Source organism: Mirounga angustirostris, unplaced genomic scaffold, assembly GCF_029215605.1.
Source record: "Mirounga angustirostris isolate CCGP_5_RB_7025 unplaced genomic scaffold, mMirAng1.0.hap1 SCAF_17, whole genome shotgun sequence".
Lineage (NCBI taxonomy): Eukaryota > Metazoa > Chordata > Mammalia > Carnivora > Phocidae > Mirounga > Mirounga angustirostris.
Window position 1 is genome coordinate 42571352 of NW_026991725.1, and position 19253 is coordinate 42590604.

At 61.8% G+C, this 19253-nt stretch overlaps 1 protein-coding gene and 1 long non-coding RNA gene across 8 annotated transcripts; one reads left to right on the plus strand and one right to left on the minus strand.

Moving 5' to 3' along the window:
- Window positions 1-234: 234 nt before the first annotated feature.
- Window positions 235-15184, plus strand: GAA (alpha glucosidase). Of its 7 annotated transcripts, none has more exons than XM_045888320.3 (21): window positions 350-398; window positions 556-707; window positions 1949-2538; window positions 3464-3609; window positions 5456-5621; window positions 5698-5794; window positions 6280-6399; window positions 6503-6621; window positions 6705-6836; window positions 7768-7878; window positions 8455-8568; window positions 8649-8733; window positions 9109-9226; window positions 9504-9637; window positions 11089-11240; window positions 11423-11571; window positions 12562-12703; window positions 13071-13220; window positions 13618-13782; window positions 14026-14178; window positions 14603-15184. In XM_045888320.3, the coding sequence occupies exons 3-21, from the start codon at window positions 1993-1995 to the stop codon at window positions 14660-14662; spliced, it is 2859 nt and encodes a 952-aa protein (XP_045744276.1). In that variant the 5' UTR covers window positions 350-398; window positions 556-707; window positions 1949-1992; the 3' UTR covers window positions 14663-15184. The 7 variants fall into 7 exon arrangements, with proteins under 7 accessions (XP_045744280.1, XP_045744279.1, XP_045744274.1 ...); XM_045888321.3 differs by having other exon boundaries at window positions 1952-2538; XM_045888324.3 differs by lacking the exon at window positions 556-707 and having other exon boundaries at window positions 235-358.
- LOC135362990 (uncharacterized) lies at window positions 15144-19009 on the minus strand. Its single transcript, XR_010408619.1, has 2 exons — window positions 17221-19009; window positions 15144-16652 (listed from the first exon to the last, which is right to left on the minus strand). It is a non-coding gene; the product is annotated as an uncharacterized LOC135362990 (long non-coding RNA).
- Window positions 19010-19253: the final 244 nt, after the last annotated feature.

Genomic DNA, 19253 nt, shown 5'->3' on the forward strand with positions numbered 1-19253 from the left:
GTCCCTGCCCTGCCCGCGCGTCTCGGCAGGTGCGCACCGCTCCTCCTCCTCCCAGGCTCCCGGCGCAGCGGCCCGCGGAGACGGAAAGGCCCGCCAGCAGGGGGCGCGCGCGGCCGGAGGCGCACACCCTCGCCCAGGGCGCCTGCGCGGGTGGGCTGTCCCCCGGTCCGCCCCGCCCCCTCGGGCGCGGGCCTGCCAGCGCCTGACGCCGGGTGGCCGCTGCGGGCCGGAGCGCGTGCGCGGAGGCTAGCTGCGAGAGGGGGCGGGGGGGGAGCGGACCGGGCGCGCGTGCGCGGAGACTAACGCGGCGGGGAGTGGCGGTCGGCGAGGGAGGCGGGCTGGGTGCGCGTGCGCGGAGGTGAGCGTGAGGGGCCCGGGCTGGGCGAGCGTGCGCGGAGGTGAGCGGACCAGGGGCGGTGGGGGTCCCAGGGAAGGGCGGGGCGGGGCCGGACTGCGGCGCCCGCTCCGACTGGGGGCTCGCGGTCCGGGCAGCAGCGACTCCCCAGGGGGGAGGGACCGATCGATCGACGGGATTTATTCTCTGTGGTTTGCTAGTGGAGAAGCTGAGCGCGTCGTGCCGGGGTCCCCGGGCGGCGGGCAGCGGTTAACGACGGGGACCCCGGGGACTCCCCGGTCTCACCCACGCCCTCGGTGCTGGGCGACGGAGGCCGCCTTGCCCCATTCTGGGGAGGAAACTGAGGCACAGGGTAAGGGACCCTGCCTCTCTGGTCAGGGCACAGCTGGACTTTGAACCCGGCTTGTCTACACCACCAGCCTTGGCGGGGGGAGCAGCGGCTCCGAGCCACTTCCCTGAAAGCGAGGTCACAGGCCCTCCCGGCCGGCAGCGCCACTTGACCTCTTGACCTTCGGTGTTTTTCCCCATTTTGTCTAAATTGTCAAGCCCTCTGGTTGGCAGCCCTTCCCGTTTCTAGGGTCTCTTCCCTGTGCAGAGTGGACACAGCAGCAGGGGACGGGTGCTGGCCCTGCGGTGCCCCTGGCCACCCCTGCGCTCCTGAACTCTGGGTGGGGAGGGCCACGGGCACTGCCCAAGAGCTCCCAAGGGTGAGTTCCCTAGTCCCTGCCTCCCCGTGATCACAGGGTGTCACGTGTGTCTGGATGAGGGCAGGTGCCGCTGGGACACTGGTATAAAAAAATATATAGTCTTTGTCCCCAGGTCCTGGCACATTTTCTCTCGGAGAGAAAGGACTCCCCTAATTAAATCCTTGCCCGTTTGGTCTTTTTGGTGTCTTGCTCCTCGGAGGAGCTGGGCCAACAGTGTTCATTATAAAATATTTAGAACATACAGAGAAGCAAAATGCAGGTAGTAACAGACTTAGCTCCGGAGGAGCCAGAGAGAGGGGCTGCTCCACACCTAACTGCAGGGGCAGGGAGGGCCTTCCACCTGCCGGGGCCGGGGGGCTGTCCCGGGAGTGTGGCCCAAGACTTCTTACCAGGCTGTAGCCACACCCCGGGCAGCAGAAGAGGGGCGGAGAGAAAGTGGTGGGTCTCCCCGAGGGCCCTTCCACTTCCAGCTCATTTGCCAAAACGGAGTGATTCGGCCACAGTCTCTGCAGAAGCAGGGCTCCCTCTCTGCTCTGCGTGTTGTGACTTGCTTGTTCCACTTGTCAGCCTCCCACGTAGGTCTTCACGTGTCTTTAAATCATTTTATGCACATTTTAAACGCATCTCATTTGTAAGCACTCAGTACAGGGTATTCCGAAACTCCCTATTCGGGGCTTTTCTCGGCTTTCCCTTTTCCCTTCCCTTGCTGTCTTTCTAAACAGTGCTGGGAGCTTGCCTATCCTCGCCTGCCCCGCGTTCTCGGCCCACCGCACCCTGGGCACTGCCGGACCAGCCACAGGTCCACGTCTGGAAGCTGTGAGAGCCCCCTGAACCACCCCCGGCCACTCCGTCCCGCCTTCCTTGCTGAGCCCAGCTCCTCTCTCAGCAGGCCTCCAGGACCCAGCCGGCTGCCAGCTGGTGCCAGTGACCATGGACGTGAGGTGGCCTCCCAGCTCCCGCCCCCTGCTGGGAGTCTGCACCTTTGTCTGCCTGGCCAGCGCCGCCTTCCTGGGGCACGTCCTGCTCCATGATTTCTTGGTGGTCCCCCAAGAGCAGCGTGGTGTCTCCCAAGTACCTGAGGAGCTTTATCGTGCTCGCCAGCAGGGAGCCAGTGACCCAGGCCCCCAGCCCACCCCAGGGCACCACGGCAGTCCCCGAGCAGCACCCACACAGTGTGATGTGCCCCCCAACAGCCGCTTCGACTGTGCCCCCGACAAGGCCATCACCCAGGAGCAGTGTGAGGCCCGGGGCTGCTGCTACCGGCCTGCAAGGCAGTGGCCTCAGATCCCCCGGATGGGGCAGCCCTGGTGCTTCTTCCCACCCAGCTACCCGAGTTACAAGCTGGAGAACCTGACCACCACGGAGACAGGCTACACGGCCACCCTGACCCGCAACACCCCAACCTTCTTCCCCAAGGACATCTTGACCTTACGGCTGGACATGCTGCTAGAGACGGAGAGCCGGCTTCACTTCACGGTGGGCAGGGCCAGACAGGGGCAGAGAAAACGTGGGTGGGCAGCAGATGAAGTGTTGGTTTGGTGTGCAAATGTGTTGTGTGCCTTCACTGGGAGTCCAGGAGTGAGCACACAGTGCCTACACTCAGGGAGCAGTGGCCACTAAGACACTGATTAGAAGGTTCTAGAACATGCTCTAGAGGGCAGGGCTCAGGGCACAGTGGAGGGAGGTCAGGTCTCCCCCAGTAAGTGACATCCCACCAGGAACCTGAAGTCCTACAGGACAGAGTCAGCAAGGGGAGAGGTGGACAGGGAGGATGGGGGGAATGTTCGGGGCAATGGACAGTGAAATGTGATGATTGTCCATTCGCCTGAGGGGAGGACCTCTTGTCTGATTTACTCCCTGCTGATTCCCAGCCCCTGGAACATAGTCTGGCACGTAACAGTTGCCCAGCAGAAACCCAAGGATTGAACCTGAGGAGGCCAAGCCGAGAGAGCCTGAAGCACACAGTCCATAATAATTTTAACAAAGTACTTTCTAACAGCCAGCATTTACTGAGTGATTACTGCGTAGCAGACAGAGCTGAGCTGGGTGCTCTAATCTCTCAGCCACCCTGTGACAGGCATGCCGGGTGGAGCCGTGTTGCCGGACTTAGCAAATAAAGATGCAGGATGCACTCAGTAACTTTGAATTCCAGAAAACCAAGGAATGGATTTATTTTTTTTAGTGTGCGTCTCGTGTGATATTTGAGACCTACTGGGAAGAGTTGTTTATCTGGAATTCAGATTGACTGGGTGTTGTGTGTCTTCCCTGGCGACCCACACGGGGTTCTGGACGTGAGGAAACGGAGGCTCAGTTGACCACACCGGGACTCTGGGGGGCGAGGAAGGAGGGGGAGGCGTGCTGGCCCCCAGAGGGCCTCATGGCACCTCCATCTGACTCCTAGATCAAGGATCCCGCCAACAGGCGCTACGAGGTGCCCCTGGAGACCCCGCATGTCCACAGCCGGGCCTCGTCCACACTCTATAGCGTGGAGTTCCAGGAGGAGCCTTTCGGGGTGGTCGTGCGCCGGAAGCTGGACGGCCGGGTGCTGTGAGTGCTGGTCTCTGTGCCCCCACCCCAGGTGGGGGCATCAGGGCACCGTCCCCCACTCTCCCTTGGGGCTCTTCACCACTGCCTCCGCCTGGAGCCCTCCCTCACCTCATTCAGGTCCCTCAGCAACCCCCCTGCAGATGCCCTCCTGACGCCCCCCCAGGTAGGGCCTGCTGGGGGAGCCGGCTTCCAGGGGACCTTTGGCAATGGCTCCACCACACAGAGCACTCCCACCCCAATGTCAAAAGTGCCGAGGCTGAGAAACCTCGGTCCGGTGAGAAACGGCACGCCCACCGCAGGCAACGTCCCCTCGCCGCTTTACGTTCACATGTGTTATTGATCGTCAAATACCGTGTGTCACTTAGGCACATCCGGCACCCCGACGGCTCAGAAGTGGTGCTGTTACCATCCCCACTGTCCGGACGGGGAGACTGAGGCGGCTTGCTGGCAGCTTCTGAGCCAGGGCCCGGCATCCATGCTGTTGGCCACTGTCTGTTTTGCATCCCCCCGGGGCTTGCGTCCCCCTGAGATCTTAGGTTTGTCCGAATCGTTGCTGCTGTCTGCCCGCCAAGGAGCCTTTCCCATTCCGGAAGCTCGCTCCTGGGCCTCCAGCTCCGAAGGAGGTTCTGACCCACAGCAGATGCTCATGGATGGGTAGCGAGGGTGAGGGCATCGGTTGGTCGTGCCCTCGTCTCCAGGGAATGCATCACCTCCACCGCCCCCATCACACCCTGGGAATTGGATGCAGCAAAGCATCCTGGAATCCAAAGTGGTGGCTGTGACTCCCAGTGTCAGACATGTCCCCTCCCAGAGCCGTGGGCCAGGGCAGCGGTTCTGCCGACACCCCGCCATCTATCCTGATGGCGGATTATGCAAGCACATTTTCACAGGACGCACCCTGTGTGCTTTGTCCACACAGTCCCACGTAAATATGTGCCCTGGGTTGACAAGGCTCCTCTTTGTCACTGGACTCAGTTACACATTCGGGAATGAGCTTGGACTTGCCTTAGTCTTAGGAGAACTCACCTCCTGAAATGCGTTTCTTTTCTGCCCGTTCTTGGCTGAGCAGTATGGAGCTGCCCCCAGGGCTGACACAGTGGGAAGGGGCAGTGAGTGAGGCCAAGTACGATGTCAGGAGTAACAATGCTAACGAAGTTCTAGAAAGGAGCTGTGCAGATGCGGAGGGCAGGGCTGGCTCTGGAGTGGGGGCTACAGAAGGCCTCTCTAGGAAGCTGACCTTTGAGCAGAGACCGGAGAGAAGTTTTCTGAAGCATTTAATCAGACTTTGGTTTTGAAAACACACAGATAAGTCTTGCCCAGGGGCAGGCAGGGTGCAATGGGACATCATTCCATGAAATCAGCATTAATAGGTCTTTCGTGCCCCATCTGTGGTTCTTGCCTCGCCCTGACCCTGTGCAACCTTGGGGTCCTGGCCACCCCTGGGTGGACAGTTCCATGGCTCTGGGGAAGGTCATGGCTGGGGTCTGGGAGCAGTCTGACCCTTGCAAAAGGAGCTCGGGGCCACAACTCCTAGGACTGGAAGGGTTCGGGCAGCCCTTGCCTGGCACCTGCTTGCGACCAGGGCTTATGGGGCAGTCCCCTGCTGGATGCCCACCTGGGGCAACATGGGCATAGCCAGGTAGTGCTGTGGGAGCTCTCCACACCTGGGTCAGGTCCCGAGGGTCACTGGACCTCCGGTGGCTGCTTCTGTCCTGGGGTCAGTGTGTCATAGAAGTGGCCAGGCCACTCCAGCCCTCCTCGGGGCACCAGGGGTCTCTCTGAGAGGGTCCATCTCGGGGTCATCTGGCTGCCTAGGTTGCAAGGCTGCCTGGGCTCTTTCCGGCAGGCTGAACACAACAGTGGCCCCCCTGTTCTTCGCCGACCAGTTTCTGCAGCTGTCCACCTCCCTGCCATCCCAGCACATCACAGGCCTTGCCGAGCATCTTGGCTCCCTGATGCTCAGCACCAACTGGACCAAGATCACCCTCTGGAACCGGGACATTGCCCCCTCGGTAAAGGGGGCAGCGAGGAGGGGATTGGACACACCATGTGGGTGAGGGCGCTAACGTGCTGTGTCCACATGCCCAGCCCAACGTGAACCTGTATGGATCGCACCCTTTCTACCTGGTGCTGGAGGACGGCGGGTCAGCTCACGGGGTCTTCCTGCTGAACAGCAATGCCATGGGTAAGCAGGTGGGCAACCACCCCTAGCACTCACCCTGGTCCCCGTGTCCCGCGGCCGGTGCTCCCTCTGAGCCCCCAGGCCAGCGGCTTCCCTGGGGGTGGCCGCACCCCCTCCATGGGGGGAGCGCGGGGCTGTCTGCACCTGTTGGGACAGGCTAGCGGTAGAGGACTGGGGCCGTGGGCAGGGCGTCGGGCCTTGTTTGCGCTCCCCAGAAATGAGTCCAGTGGGCTGTGGCCTCTGCCAGCTCTGTCCTTGGGTACCCCGAAGTGCGCTCTGAGCAGAGGCCGGCAAGGGGAGTCCTGGGGTCTGTTCTGCTCCAGGCTCTTCAAGCAGTCTGGCTCAGGGGAACTGTCCCCAGGCCCTAAGCAGGCTGCTCCCAGCTTCCCTGGGTGGGATGTGGCCCTTCTTCAAGGTGCCACGGGGGCAGGGGTGGGGGGAATGGGGCACGGGTATTTGTTCCTGAGCCCCAGGGCTACTTCCCCCAGATGTGGTCCTGCAGCCGAGCCCGGCCCTCAGCTGGAGGTCGACAGGTGGGATCCTGGATGTGTACATCTTCCTGGGCCCTGAGCCCAAGAGCGTGGTGCAGCAATACCTGGAAGTCGTGGGTAGGCCTGTTCCCCGGCCCCGCACCGCCCCTCCCCTGCCCCTTCCGTCCCTCTTCCCCTCCGGCTGCCAGCCTGCTCACGGAGCTCCCCTCCCCGGCTGCAGGCTACCCATTCATGCCGCCGTACTGGGGCCTGGGCTTCCACCTCTGCCGCTGGGGCTACTCCTCCACCACCATCACCCGCCAGGTGGTAGAGAACATGACCAGGGCCCGCTTCCCGCTGGTGAGTGCTGGGAGGGCGTGCTGGGGGCTGGGCCGGGACGCAGGCCCCCAGGCCGGCTGCAGCGGTCCCCGTGCTGGCTGCAGGACACGCAGTGGAATGACCTGGACTACATGGACGCCAGGAGGGACTTCACCTTCAACAAGGACGGTTTCAGGGACTTCCCGGCCATGGTGCAGGAGCTCCACCAGGACGGCCGGCGGTACGTGATGATCGTGGTGAGTGGCCCTCCTGTCCCATGCCACGTGGGGCTGCCTCTCTGGGCGGGGGAGAGACCCAGTGCCTCAGCTGCCTCGTGTTTGCCGAGGTCACTGGGGACGTTTCCTGAGGGTCTCGGCTGTTGAGGGAACATCAGACGTACAGACTGGGTCCGTGCTGTCCAGTGATGTCCAGCCTGAGGGTCCCTGGAAACATCTGTTGCTCGGGATCCCTTCGGCTGTAGGTTGCATGAACGGCTTTAAGCAAGGGGTCTGCGCTCGGCTCCCGTCCCCCAGTACTGGGAGGGCCGGGGGGCGCTGCCTGCCCAGGCAGCTGGAGCCACAGAGGCTCCGAGTGTCTCGTGGCCCTGCCTCTCCCCCACTCAGCTCTGCCTCACGGGAAGGAGGGCCAGGCTCAGGGCCGGGCTCCGAGCCGCCACAGTCCCCCGGGGCCAATCCCTGCAGCCCGAGTGCTGGTGCGGCCGGGCCGAGTGCCTAGCCACCTGGCCAGAGGAGATGGGGAAGGGGCGCTGAGGCTGCGGAGCTGCACGGTGGACACCCCACAGCGGAGGAATCCGGTCTGCCCGGAGGTCCGAATCGTGCTGACGCAGGCCATTTCCCTCAGCTCGGCCCCTCGGAGCGCAGCCGGTATCCGAGGCCACTCAGGGCAGGGAGGGCAGATGCAGACCTTCTTTTATTCTGAAAGAAATCAGTGTTCACTGTAGAACATTTGTGAAACTCTAGAACCCGTAAAGCAGAGCCAAAATGTGCATCCAGGTGCCCCGTGGGCCGGTCTCTCAGCAGACGTGTGCGTGTGCACATGCATGCTCCCTCCTGGCTTTGTTCTTCCTAACGATGTATCGAGAGCATTTTCTCACTTCCCCAGTAATTGGTGCCTGGCTTTGGAGCGTTTCCTTCTCCTCCTGACTGGTTCCCCCCACACCCCGCTCAGGACCCTGCCATCAGCAGCTCCAGCCCCCCCGGCAGCTACCGACCCTACGACGAGGGTCTGCGGAGGAGGGTTTTCATCACCAATGAGACTGGGCAGCCTCTGATTGGGAAGGTAGGGTGGGGGCCGGGGGGCACGGGGTGAGAAAGCAGGAGTCCCCAGCCAGTGGCAACGGGGCGCTCGCTGTTCAGGAAGAGGATGGGATTAAAAAAATCATCCTGTTGTGTAGGGCGGGGGGTGGGGGGGTGGTCACAGCTAGAAGTGACGGGGGCTCCTGATACCACCTCGAATCCTTCCATCGGGGGCCCTTGACTTTGTGGGCAGCTGGGCCCAGCCCAGGCACGAGCTCTGCAGACCCTTAGCAAGGGTCTCTGTGTCCTCCGGCCCCTGGGGGCTTCCCAGGCCTTCCCACGGGGGCGCCTGGCAGAGTCCCCAACTTCCCATTCCAGGGCGTGCCCGCAACCAAGGGGAGGGGGGTCCCAGCTGAGGGGAGGCCGGGGAGGCTGCCAGGGGAGCAGATGTCCATGACTCAGTTCTGGGGCCTCTGTCTGAAAGTGAGATCTCAGTCGCGTTCCCCCCAACGGCCCCTACCGCCGCCAACACTCACCTCCACAGACTGTCCACCCCCAGGCAGACGAGCAGGGCTGTAGCTCTGGGCGGGCCTGGTCTCCCCTCTGGCCTTTGCTGCAGGTGTGGCCCGGACTCACTGCCTTCCCCGACTTCACCAGCCCCGAGGCCCTGGACTGGTGGCAGGACATGGTGTCTGAGTTCCATGCCCAGGTGCCCTTCGACGGCATGTGGATCGTGAGTGTCCCGGGGGCTGGGGGACCGGCCCCAGAGTCTGCCCACGGCAGGGCGCCCGCCACCAGGGCCTCTTTTTGCAGGACATGAACGAGCCCTCCAATTTTGTAAAGGGCTCTGTGGACGGCTGCCCCGACAATGACCTGGAGAATCCGCCCTACGTACCAGGTGAGTTCTCCCACCTGCCCCCACGGGCCAGCTCTCCTTTCTGAGGAGCCAATGGGCACGGCCACCCTGGAAAGGGGAGGGCAACCCCAGGAGGAAGGTCGGGTTGGCGAGACATCAGCTGGGCCACGCGGCCGGGCGGGGGCCCTTCAGAGGGAAGGTGTCTCGGGCTTAGGGACAGGAACGGGGAGGGACTTGGAACGGGTCAGGAGCAGGTGGACGTCAAGTCTGCGGTCTGCAAAGGCCGGCCTCAGCCTCCACCATATCCCTGTCCTTGGAAAAGGGGATGCCCCAAGTTCCGAGGGGGCTCCTGGGATGTGGGGGGCACCAGCCGGCCAGGCGGAGGCTCCACAGACGGAGACAGCCCCTCTCTCCCAGGGGTGGTTGGCGGGACGCTGCGGGCCGCCACCCTCTGTGCCTCCAGCCGCCAGTTCCTCTCCACGCACTATGACCTGCACAACCTCTACGGCCTGACGGAAGCCCTCGCCTCCCACAGGTGAGGGCCGAGCTCCCGGTGGCCCCGCGCCTCAGGGGGGCCCGCGGTGACTGCACGGAGGCCCGGCGGGAGCCTGGAGGGGCCTCCCGGGACAGGCTTGCCTCGCAGGGTGGCCTGGCGGCTCGGGCGGAGCCCCCCTCGCTCCTCCTGGCCTTGGCCCTCTGGGCTGCTCACTCCCCGCTCTGCCTCCCTGCTGCACCCCCAGTTCGGTGCGGGGCCCCTGAGGGGCTCCCGGGCAGCCCCGCTCTGCACTGCCCTGTCTCCCCGCTCTGCGCAGGGCCCTCGTGAGGGCTCGGGGGACGCGCCCCTTTGTGATCTCCCGCTCGACCTTCGCCGGCCACGGCCGGTACGCCGGCCACTGGACGGGGGATGTGTGGAGCAGCTGGGAGCAGCTCTCGTACTCCGTGCCAGGTGAGAGCCCGTCAGGAGCGGCCGCTCGGAGGGGAGCGGGGCCCAGACCGAGTGCCGGCCTCGGCTCGGCTCAGAGACGCTGCTGCGGGCTCCCAGGGGGCCCCGGGCGGCTGGGCTCTCCGGTGTGGGTCAGCTCACCGGGGGCGCTCTGCCACTCGGCGGGCGGTGCTGGAGTTCCCAGGCACCCCCATCTCCGGTTCGGCCCGGCCGCTGTCTGCACAGCCGTCACACTGTGTCGTCTCATGATGTCCCTCCCGGTGGCTGCGTCCTGCCCCAGCCCGCAGGTGCTGTGCACCGCCCCGCACAGAGGAGTGTGACTTCAGTTCTCAGGAGCTCTCATGCTGCTGAGGGCTCAGGAGCTCTGGGGAAGGGGCTGGGGTGACCTCCCTGGGTGACCCCCAGCCTGGAAGCTCTCTGGTAGCCCCAGGCCTGCTGCTGTGTGGGATGCATCTGCAGACCCTCGGGCCATGGGGAAGCCCTGGGCGAGCTCTGGGAGGAACCATTTCTCCTTCCAGAAGCCGCTGTCCAGCTCTGCCCACAGATGCCACTGGCTCTGATTTCACCGTTGGGGGGGGGGGGTGCGGCCCACTAGGGCCCAGGCCCCTTCAGGCCAGCCTCTGAAGCCCCCTCGAGAGCTAGGTTCCCAGCTCTGCACCCGCCTCGGAGTCTCGGGCTGAAGCTCTGGCGTGCACTGATCATCCCGTGGCAGAGGTCATGCAGGTCCCGGGACCTGTTGCAAGCCGGGCAAGGGTCCCCCACGGCCCTAGGCTGGGTCGGGTCCTGCCCGTCGGCTGCTGGTCCCTGAGGACCCTGAGGAGAGGGAGGGCCCAGCACAGCCTGGTCCTGCTGAGCAGCAGTGGGGTGGCGCTGGCCGAGGACCTTCAGCGGCTCTGGGGCTCGCTGACCTCCCTGCCGCATGCTCCGGCTCACCCTGGGTGCTCACGGCAACAGAAGCGTGGTCTCTCCCAGCCCTGGAGGCTCACAGTCGGACTCGCAGTGTCAGAGGGGGGCGCCTTTCCTCGAGTCTCCCAGCTTCTGGGAGTGGCCGGCAGCCCTCGGTGTCCTTAGTGTGGGGCTGTCCCTCCGGTCCCCACCTCCGTCTTGGCTCGGCCTTCTCCCCCACGTGTGTCGTCACGGTCTGGGCTTCCTCTTATGCGGCCACCGGGCATACTGGGTCAGGATCCCCTCCAGTGACCTCAGCTGAATTGCATCTGCAAAGATCCTCTTTCCAAATAAGGTCACTTCATAAGCACAGGCGATTAGGACTCACACATCCCTTTTGGGGGGACACACGTCAACCCTAACGGGCTGTTCTGCTCTGCCCACCCCGGGTGTCGGAAGGCGGTCTGCGAGGCAGTCTTTCTGCTGACCACGGGTGGAAGACGCCGGGGCCAGCACGGTGCTCACCGTCGGGGGGGTAGCTGAGCCCCAGTCTGACTCTGCCCTCCCAGAAATCCTGCTGTTCAACCTGCTGGGGGTGCCGCTGGTCGGGGCCGACATCTGTGGCTTCCTGGGCAGCACCTCGGAGGAGCTCTGTGTGCGCTGGACCCAGCTGGGGGCCTTCTACCCGTTCATGCGGAATCACAACGACCTCAACAGCCTGGTAGGGGCTGGGGGGAGCCAGTGGGGGCCTGCCCTGGGGGTCCCTCCGCGGGCGCAGCAGCGCGACTTGGCGTACGTGCCAGCAGGCCAGGTCTCCCGGGGCAGAGGCAGGGACCTCGTGGCCCGAGGGCCAGGTGCTCCCACCTTCGCCCCACTGCCCCCTCCCCCTCTCCCCCGCTGCAGCCTCAGGAGCCGTACAGGTTCAGCGAGACGGCGCAAGAAGCCATGCGGAAGGCCCTCGCCCTGCGCTACACCTTGCTGCCCTATCTGTACTTGCTGTTCCACCGGGCCCACGTCCTGGGCGAGACCGTGGCCCGGCCCCTCTTCCTGGAGTGAGTGCCCGGGCTCGGGGAGCAAGGGCCCACGGGCTGGCCACCAGCCTGGTGGCACCGGGGCGGCCCCATCCTGCTGCGGGGGGTGGGGGGGAGTCGTCCCCAGAATGAGGGGGCCAGTGCAGCTGAGGGAGGCCCTTTGCACCCCCACTTCCCACCCGTGAGATCGCAGCTCAGGGCTGGGGACATTCCAGGTAACTGAAAACCCAGGGTGAAGGACACCAAGTACAGAGCAGGCCAGCCAGGTGGTAAAGCGAGTTATAAAACCATCACAGGGCTGGCTTACGGGTGGAAAAAGGACCTCAGAAGAAACCCAACTGATGTGCCCCAGGTAGGACTCAGATACGTCAACAGGTGCCCTGCAATAAAATGTCATGTCCAGTCAGTGGATCAGAGGAGTCCCACATAGTGCAAATCTGTTAGCTCTCTGCAAAAATCCATTTTTCCCCTCGCGCTGTGCAAACCTAAGTTCCAGGTGGATCACAGACGTTAAAACCTAAGCTCTAGAAAGTTCCACGGGACACAGAAGCGAATGGCCCTCAGTGCTCTGGCAGGAGAGGGCTTTCTAAGCCTCAGAAGCAAAAGGCAAGGGAGAGGGGGTTGAATTTAGGAAAAAAAGTTATACTCCTCTGAACAGAAACAGAGTATTAGGACTTCCCTCAGTGCAGAATTATAAAGGCAAACGAACTAGGGTGGTCAGTGTCCCAGACTCACACGAAAGACGCAGACTGGTGGTAGGACCCGGACTAGCCAGCAGCAGACCAGCAGTCAGGGAGAGTTTGCCACACGGGAGCCACGGACGGCGCCCTGCCCGGAGTGTGTGGCCGGGGAGAGGGCCTGCCCACTGCCCACGCCGAGCTCCAGCAGCTGGAACCCGCCTCCCCGTGGCCCGCCCGGCGTCCTCTGGCTCCTTGCGCTTCCCTGAGGGCCCCCTGAACACACTGACCTCAGAGGTCACCAGGCCCAGGCGCCCGCCCCTCCTGTTTGAAGGTTCCCTGAGGACCCCCACACCTGGACGGTGGACCACCAGCTCCTGTGGGGGGCGGCTCTGCTCATTACCCCCGTGCTTGAGGCTGGGAAGGTCCAAGTGACTGGCTACTTCCCCCCTGGCACGTGGTACAACCTGCAGACGGTGAGTCCCCAGGGACCAAAGGTGTCCCTCCTCGGCCCTGCGGGGGTGGGCCACATGGCGGAAGGGAGCACGTTTCTGGAGACCCGGGTGCATGAGGGCCCTCGCCCAGGGCTCCCCATGCATCTTCCCACCCAGGCTGTGCAGTGACCATTTTCCAGATGAGGAGACTGAGGTCCGAGTGGGTAACTCCCCTGGATTACAGTTCTCCCACTCCAGAATTCTGCCCCCGCCCCAAGCCTGGGTCAGGGTCTCTGCCTCCCCCCCCCCCCCCCCCCCCCCAGGGCCCTGCGTGGAGCTGGAGGCTCCCAGCGACAGCGCAGGGGCTTTGGCACTGCCCCGACTCTTGGTGACATGCGTGTCCCTGCAGCTGCTAGGAGAGGCCTTCGGCAGCCTCCCACCTCCACCTCGGGCTCCCCTCACGTCTGCCATCCACAGCAAGGGGCAGTGGGTGACCCTGCCGGCCCCAATGGACACCATCAACCTCCACCTCCGGGCTGGGCACATCATCCCCCTGCAGGTACCCAGGCGGGGCACCTGAGTCGATCTGTCCAGCTCTGGTGCTGCCAGGACCCCATGCTGCCCCTTCAGGAGAGGGTCCACCCCCAACCAAACCTCAGAGCACAGTGTCTGAGGGTTGAAGATGAACTGACTGGCTGTGCCAGGCAGAGGGGAGCCCGCTTCGTGCGCTCTTCTTGGGAAGCAGCCTGCAAACCTCCGTGGCCTCTCGCACCCTCCAGGGTGTCTGCGTTGGCCAGAGTGGTCAGCACAGGCCCCCCCCAGCCCTCGCTGTACGCTGTCCTGTGGGTCCTGCTTTCTTGCAGCACGGAGCTGTCCCAGCCCAGTGTCCCTCCTGTCCTGATGGTGGAGGCCTCTGCCAGGCCTGAGACGGTGACATGTGCCACCCACTTTTCCAGGGCCCTGGCCTCACAACCACGGAGTCCCGGAAGCAGCCCATGGCCCTGCTCGCAGCCCTGACCGCAAACGGGGAGGCCCAAGGGGAGCTATTCTGGGATGACGGGGAGAGCCTGGGGGTGCTGGAGCGCGGGGACTACACGAAGGTCATCTTCCTGGCCAGGAATGTGAGTCCCAGGACCTGCCCAAGCTGGTGGGCGCCGTGGGGGCCTCCTGTGCCCAGGCCAGCCTTGTGAAGGAAGCAGGGCCTGTGGGCCAGCTGCCCTGACCCAGTCCTCATGCACCTGCCGGCATCCTGAGGGTTGGCCCAGGGGCGCGGTGCCGACTACTGCCCAGACCCCCCGACCCCGACCGGCAGGGCTTCCCGGGCCGTCCTCTGACACCTCGCTTCTGTCTCTCCATTCCGCCAGAAAACCATCGTGAACGAGTTGGTGCGTGTGACTAGCGAGGGCTCCAGCCTGCAGCTGAGGAAGGTGACCATCCTGGGGGTGGCCGTGGCCCCCAGCCAGGTCCTCTCCAATGGCGTCCCTGTCTCCAACTTCACCTACAGCCCTGACACCAAGGCAAGAGGGCCCACAGAGGGGCCAGAGGGCTTTGTCGCCCGGGATGGCTGAGGGGGCGGGAGGTGCCAAGGACCCTGGGGACCTGGTACGAGGTGAGCCGGGTCTTACAAGGATGAGGGAGGGAGGGAGGGGAAGGACAGGCCCCGTGCACCCTGGATCTTTCCTCTGCCTGTGTCTACACGGACGGTGACTCACGGGCCGTGTTTAAATGGCAGCCTGCTTCCAAAGCCGAGGCTGCCAATGCAGAGGACGCTCATCCTCCGGACTCAGTCGGGGAGGCAGAGAGCGAGAAGCCTCCGGGGCTGGGGCCGGCCCCGAGCGCACCACGCACCGAAGCCCAGGCTCCTGTCTGCCGGGCGCTCGGGGCCTCCCCTCTGATGGCAACTGTGTGGTGGTCGATTTTTATTTTTTATTTTTTTCCCAGGCCCTGGACGTCCCTGTCTCACTGACGATGGGAGAGCAGTTTCTCATCAGTTGGTCGTAACCCGGGGCCAGTGGCGCGTTGATCCTTTACAGGAGGAGATGGATCTCACCGTGGCCCCAGCACCTGTGAACCCTTGATCAGGATGTGACGGGTGGGCCTCGGGCAGAAGCCCGTGCCCCGTGTCTCATGGCGCTGACCTCCCTCAAATACCCAGATCTGCATATGCGTCTACCTCCTGGGACCAGGGGACCCCACGGGCTGTGGCCCAAGGGTTGCCTTGCGTGTGCAAGGCTGTTCTGGAAGGTGTACCTCTCTGAAGCTTGTCACTGGTGTGTGTGTGATGTCGTCCGCCACCAGCTGCCTGTCCGAGACAGCGGAGGTGTGCTCGGGATGAGGCTGCCGTGCCTGCACCCCGAGGTCGCGCCACCGCAGGCTGCTTTCTGGGCAACGCCCCCGGCAGCAGGTGGGGCTGCCCTCCCGTCCCATGAGAGCGGGCCCGGGAACTCCGGAGGAGTCGCGGGACCCAGGGAAACCCTTGATCTTAAGTGCAATTATTTTTAATAAAAGGGGCACTGCAATCAAGCTTCTGCTGGTCCTTCTGGGATTCAGGGCGGAAAGGATGTGTCTAAGGGCCATGACATGGAGGCAGCCCCTCCATCCTCAACGGGCCCCTGGATGCTCCGGCGGGGGAGGGGTTGCAACGGGTCCCTCCGGGGGGTGACGCATGTCATTGTGTGCCCTGACGGCACAGCCCCGTGCCACCTTCAGGCACCTCTCAGGTGACTGGAGAACGTCCCACTGGGCCTGCAGTCCAGGCATAGGGTGGGTGGGAGATGGGCCCCCAAGCCCCATCCCAGGCAACCACTGGTCTGCAGTGTGTTTTCCAGAAGTTTATGGAAATGGAAGCATCTGGCATGTCCGTTGCCACTCAGCCTGATTCCTCTGAGACTCACCCACGCTGTACGTCCCTGCTTCGCTACCAAAGACTTCCCTCCGTGTGGATACGCCACAGTTTGTTCAGTGGGCCTCGGGGCTGGTTTCGATTTTCGGCCAGTGTGGATAAAGCTGCATTGAGCTGATGAAGACAAACAGGTCTTCGTTTCTCTTGAGCACACGCCAGGGTGACATGGTCAGGTCGTGCGGGGGTGGTGTGACTCCTGTTCTAGAAGCTGCCAAACTGCTCTCCGACGTGCTTGCGCCAGTCTGCGTTCCCTGCAGCAGTGAGGGCGGCCGCTGCCCCAGGCGCTCGCCGACCCCCGCCGGCTCACCTTCGGCCGTCCTGGCGAGAGCGGCGCTCCGGTCCCCGCGCCCGTCCCTACAGACGAACAACGCCCAGCATCTTTCCACAGACTTAGATCCGTCCACCACCCGTAAATCTTCTCTGGGGAAGTGTCTGTTTAAATCTCCGGCCCTTTTCTAATGTGGACCACTGGCCTGCTACGGATGTACACTACATTACACATGGATTAGAGATACTGTAGGTTTTCCATCACTAACAAATGACTACACGGTCAGTGGCTGGAAACAGCAGATTCACCTCGTCGCAGTGCTGGTGGCCGGGAGGGTGGCCCGGCTCTCGCGGGCTGGTCGAGGGGCAGCGCGGCTGCTTCCTTCCCGCAGGCCCTGGGGCAGAATCTGGTTCCGTGCACGGGTGTGCAGGTCTGGGGTCTGGCTCCTGCCCGCCCTGAGCCACACGTCCCTCGCGGCATCTAGAGGCTGCTCCTCATCTTGGCCCCAGCGCTGCCAGGTCCAGACCACTCTGCCCAACCAAAGCCGAGAAGATGATGGAGTTTCAAGAGCTCGTGTGATTAGTTTGGGTCCACCTGGATAATCCGGCACCATCTCGTCTCTCCGTCTTAATCGCATCTGTCTGCGAAGTCCCTCTTGCCACCCAATGTGACACAGATCTGGGCTCCACAGAGTAGGACCTGGGCCCCCCTACCCAGTAACAGCCCCCACGTGCTCTGCTGTACGTCCTCCGTCAGGTTTGTGCTTCAGAATTCTTTCTCCCAGGCTGTGGTTTGCCTTCCTACTTTCACAACGATGCCTGCTGAAGAATAAAAGGTTTTAATTTTGAAGAGTCCGACTTAACAATTACTTATGTCCTAGTAAAGAAATCTTTGCCACATTCAAGGTCCCTCAGACTTTTCTCCTGCTCTCTTCCAGAAGTTTTGTAATTTTAGGCTTTCTATCTCAAGCTACTTTTTGTACATGGTATGAAGTAACAAGGATTTTTTTCCTGTATATGGCTATCCGACTGTTCTGGCCCCTTCATTAAAAGCATCATCTTTTCCCCACCGCACTGCCTCAGTACGTTTGTCAAAAACCCTCTCACCATAAATCTGTGGTCTCTTTCTAGACTTTGTATTGTGGTCAAGGGCCCCGTGGCGTCCCCCTCGGTGCCAACGCTGCATGGTCCTGCTGTAACTCTGTCATACTCTTTGCTATCAGGTGGTAGAAGTCCTCCAGCTCTGTTCGCTTTCGCAAAGTTGTTTTGCCTACGCTAGGTCCTTTGTATTTCCGTATATATTTTAGAATCAGCTTGTCAATTTTTGCCCAAGTCTCGGTATTCTGACGGGGGCTGAGCTGACTCTGCAGAACATGGGGAGGACCGATACCTGAACGATGCAGACTCCTCTATAGGACGGCACCTCTCTCGTTCACGGACATTTCCCACACTGATGTGTTGTGGTTTTCGGTGGACAGAGCTTACGTATCTCCTGTCTGATGGATCCCCAGGATTTCATTCTCAAGTGTTCACTGCTGACATGCAGGAGGGCAAGTGGGTTGTGAATACTGAAACTTGTATACGGCTACGTTTCCTAAACTCAGTTACTTGGTTCCTTGTTGCAGATTTTAGGATTTTCTACATGAAGGATTGCGTCATCTGTGCATAAGGACTTTTTCCTTTCCAACCAGATGCCTTTTATCTCCTTTGGTTGCCTTACTGACCAGCCAGAGCCCCGGTCTGCTGCTGAACAGGCCTGATGAGGACACGGTGCCTTCATCCTAGCACGGTTACTGAAGGCGACTACTGGTTTTGTGTTCATCTAGCTCTCCTTGCAGTTTTACCGGTTTTTGCTGTTGTTTGAAGCTCTGCTATGAGGTGGATACTGAGGACTGTCACGTCGTTTCTGACGAGTTCCCTTTCCACTTACGCCCCTGGTAACATCCATGGCAGCAAAACCTTTGTCCCAAGTGGACACGCCCGCTCCAGGCTCCGTCTGGTTAGTGTGCTATGGTGACAGGTGTCCCCCCGTTTCACTGTTCGCTTATTTGCGCCTTGATGATTTCTCGTAGGCGGTGTGTAGCTGTGTCTTGTTTTACAACCCAATTAACAATCCTTTAACTTGGGACTTCAGACAACTGACTTTCCCCTTGCTCGCTGCCCCGTTTAAGTATAATTTTAGAGGTGGACGTGTCAGATTCCCCACCTGCTCTTTAATTGAGATACACCACTCTCATGCAACTCACCACCTTCCAGACGTACCGTTCAGGGACATTCACTATATTCACAGAGCTGCACAACCTTTCCCACTCTCCCACTCCTGAACGTTTTCGACCCCGCCAAAGAAACCCTGCCCCGGAGCATGCACTCCCTGGTCACCCCCCCAGCCTCTGGAAAACCACCACCTTCTTGCTAGCTAAGTCAGCAGTCTGGGCCATTTCACAGAAGCGGAATCACATGGCCTTCTGTGTCCGGCAGCCTCCCCCACCCCCGAGCAGGCGTTCCAAGCTCCCCCAGGCTGTGGCAAGTGTCGGCACATGATCCTCTGAATCGCCAGATAACATCCATCGCGGGCACATACACACTTCCCAGCGGACGGATATTTGGGTTATTTCCACTGTCTAGCTATTAACCGCTAAAAATAGCTACTGAGCATTTAAATATTCAACGCTGAACATTGAATAGCTTTGAACATGTGTCTAGCAGGGCACACCAGCCCCCTTGCTTCCCTCAACGCTCAGCTGCCAAGAGACTCGGCTACACCTGTCTGGGCTGACTCCAGCTGCCCTCCCAACAACCCCCACCTGCTTGCAAGTGTCCTCGCTTGTCCACGACGCCCCCAGGGCCGAGCACTCACTTCCCTCCCCAGTGCCGTAGTGCACCGTGGGGAATGCACTTGTGCAGTCTACGTTCCAGATTACTGCCTGAGGCAAAAGTACTCCCTCAATTTTAACTGCTCCCACTGCTCAGAGCCAGGCTGCTTTCCAGAAAGTCTGTACCTATCGACACCACCAACATAAATATTTCCCACACCCTTGCAACACTTAGGGTGGTTATTAAACCTTTGATAGCCACGGGTCACATCCGGGTCACCTGGGAGGTCGAACGGTTTTCGGGACTACCGGCGTTTTTCTAATTCCTATTTTCCGAGACAGCACTTAAGTTCAGCTTCTCAAGCGTCTTACCTTCCGGTTGGTTTCCCGCCATCTCCTCCCCTTGTGTACCCCTTCCTCCTCCACCGTTAACATGCTGTGCTTATGAAGCCAGGACAACTACGGCTGGGGGCCAGTCCTTCCAGTTACTCGCCTGGGGCTCCTGATCGTGTCCCTCGGCACCTGGTGCACAAACACAAGGCCGAGCTGGGGACACGTATCTGTGGTCTCCACTCTTCCAGCTCTGAACTCCCTCCCTCCCGCCCATAAG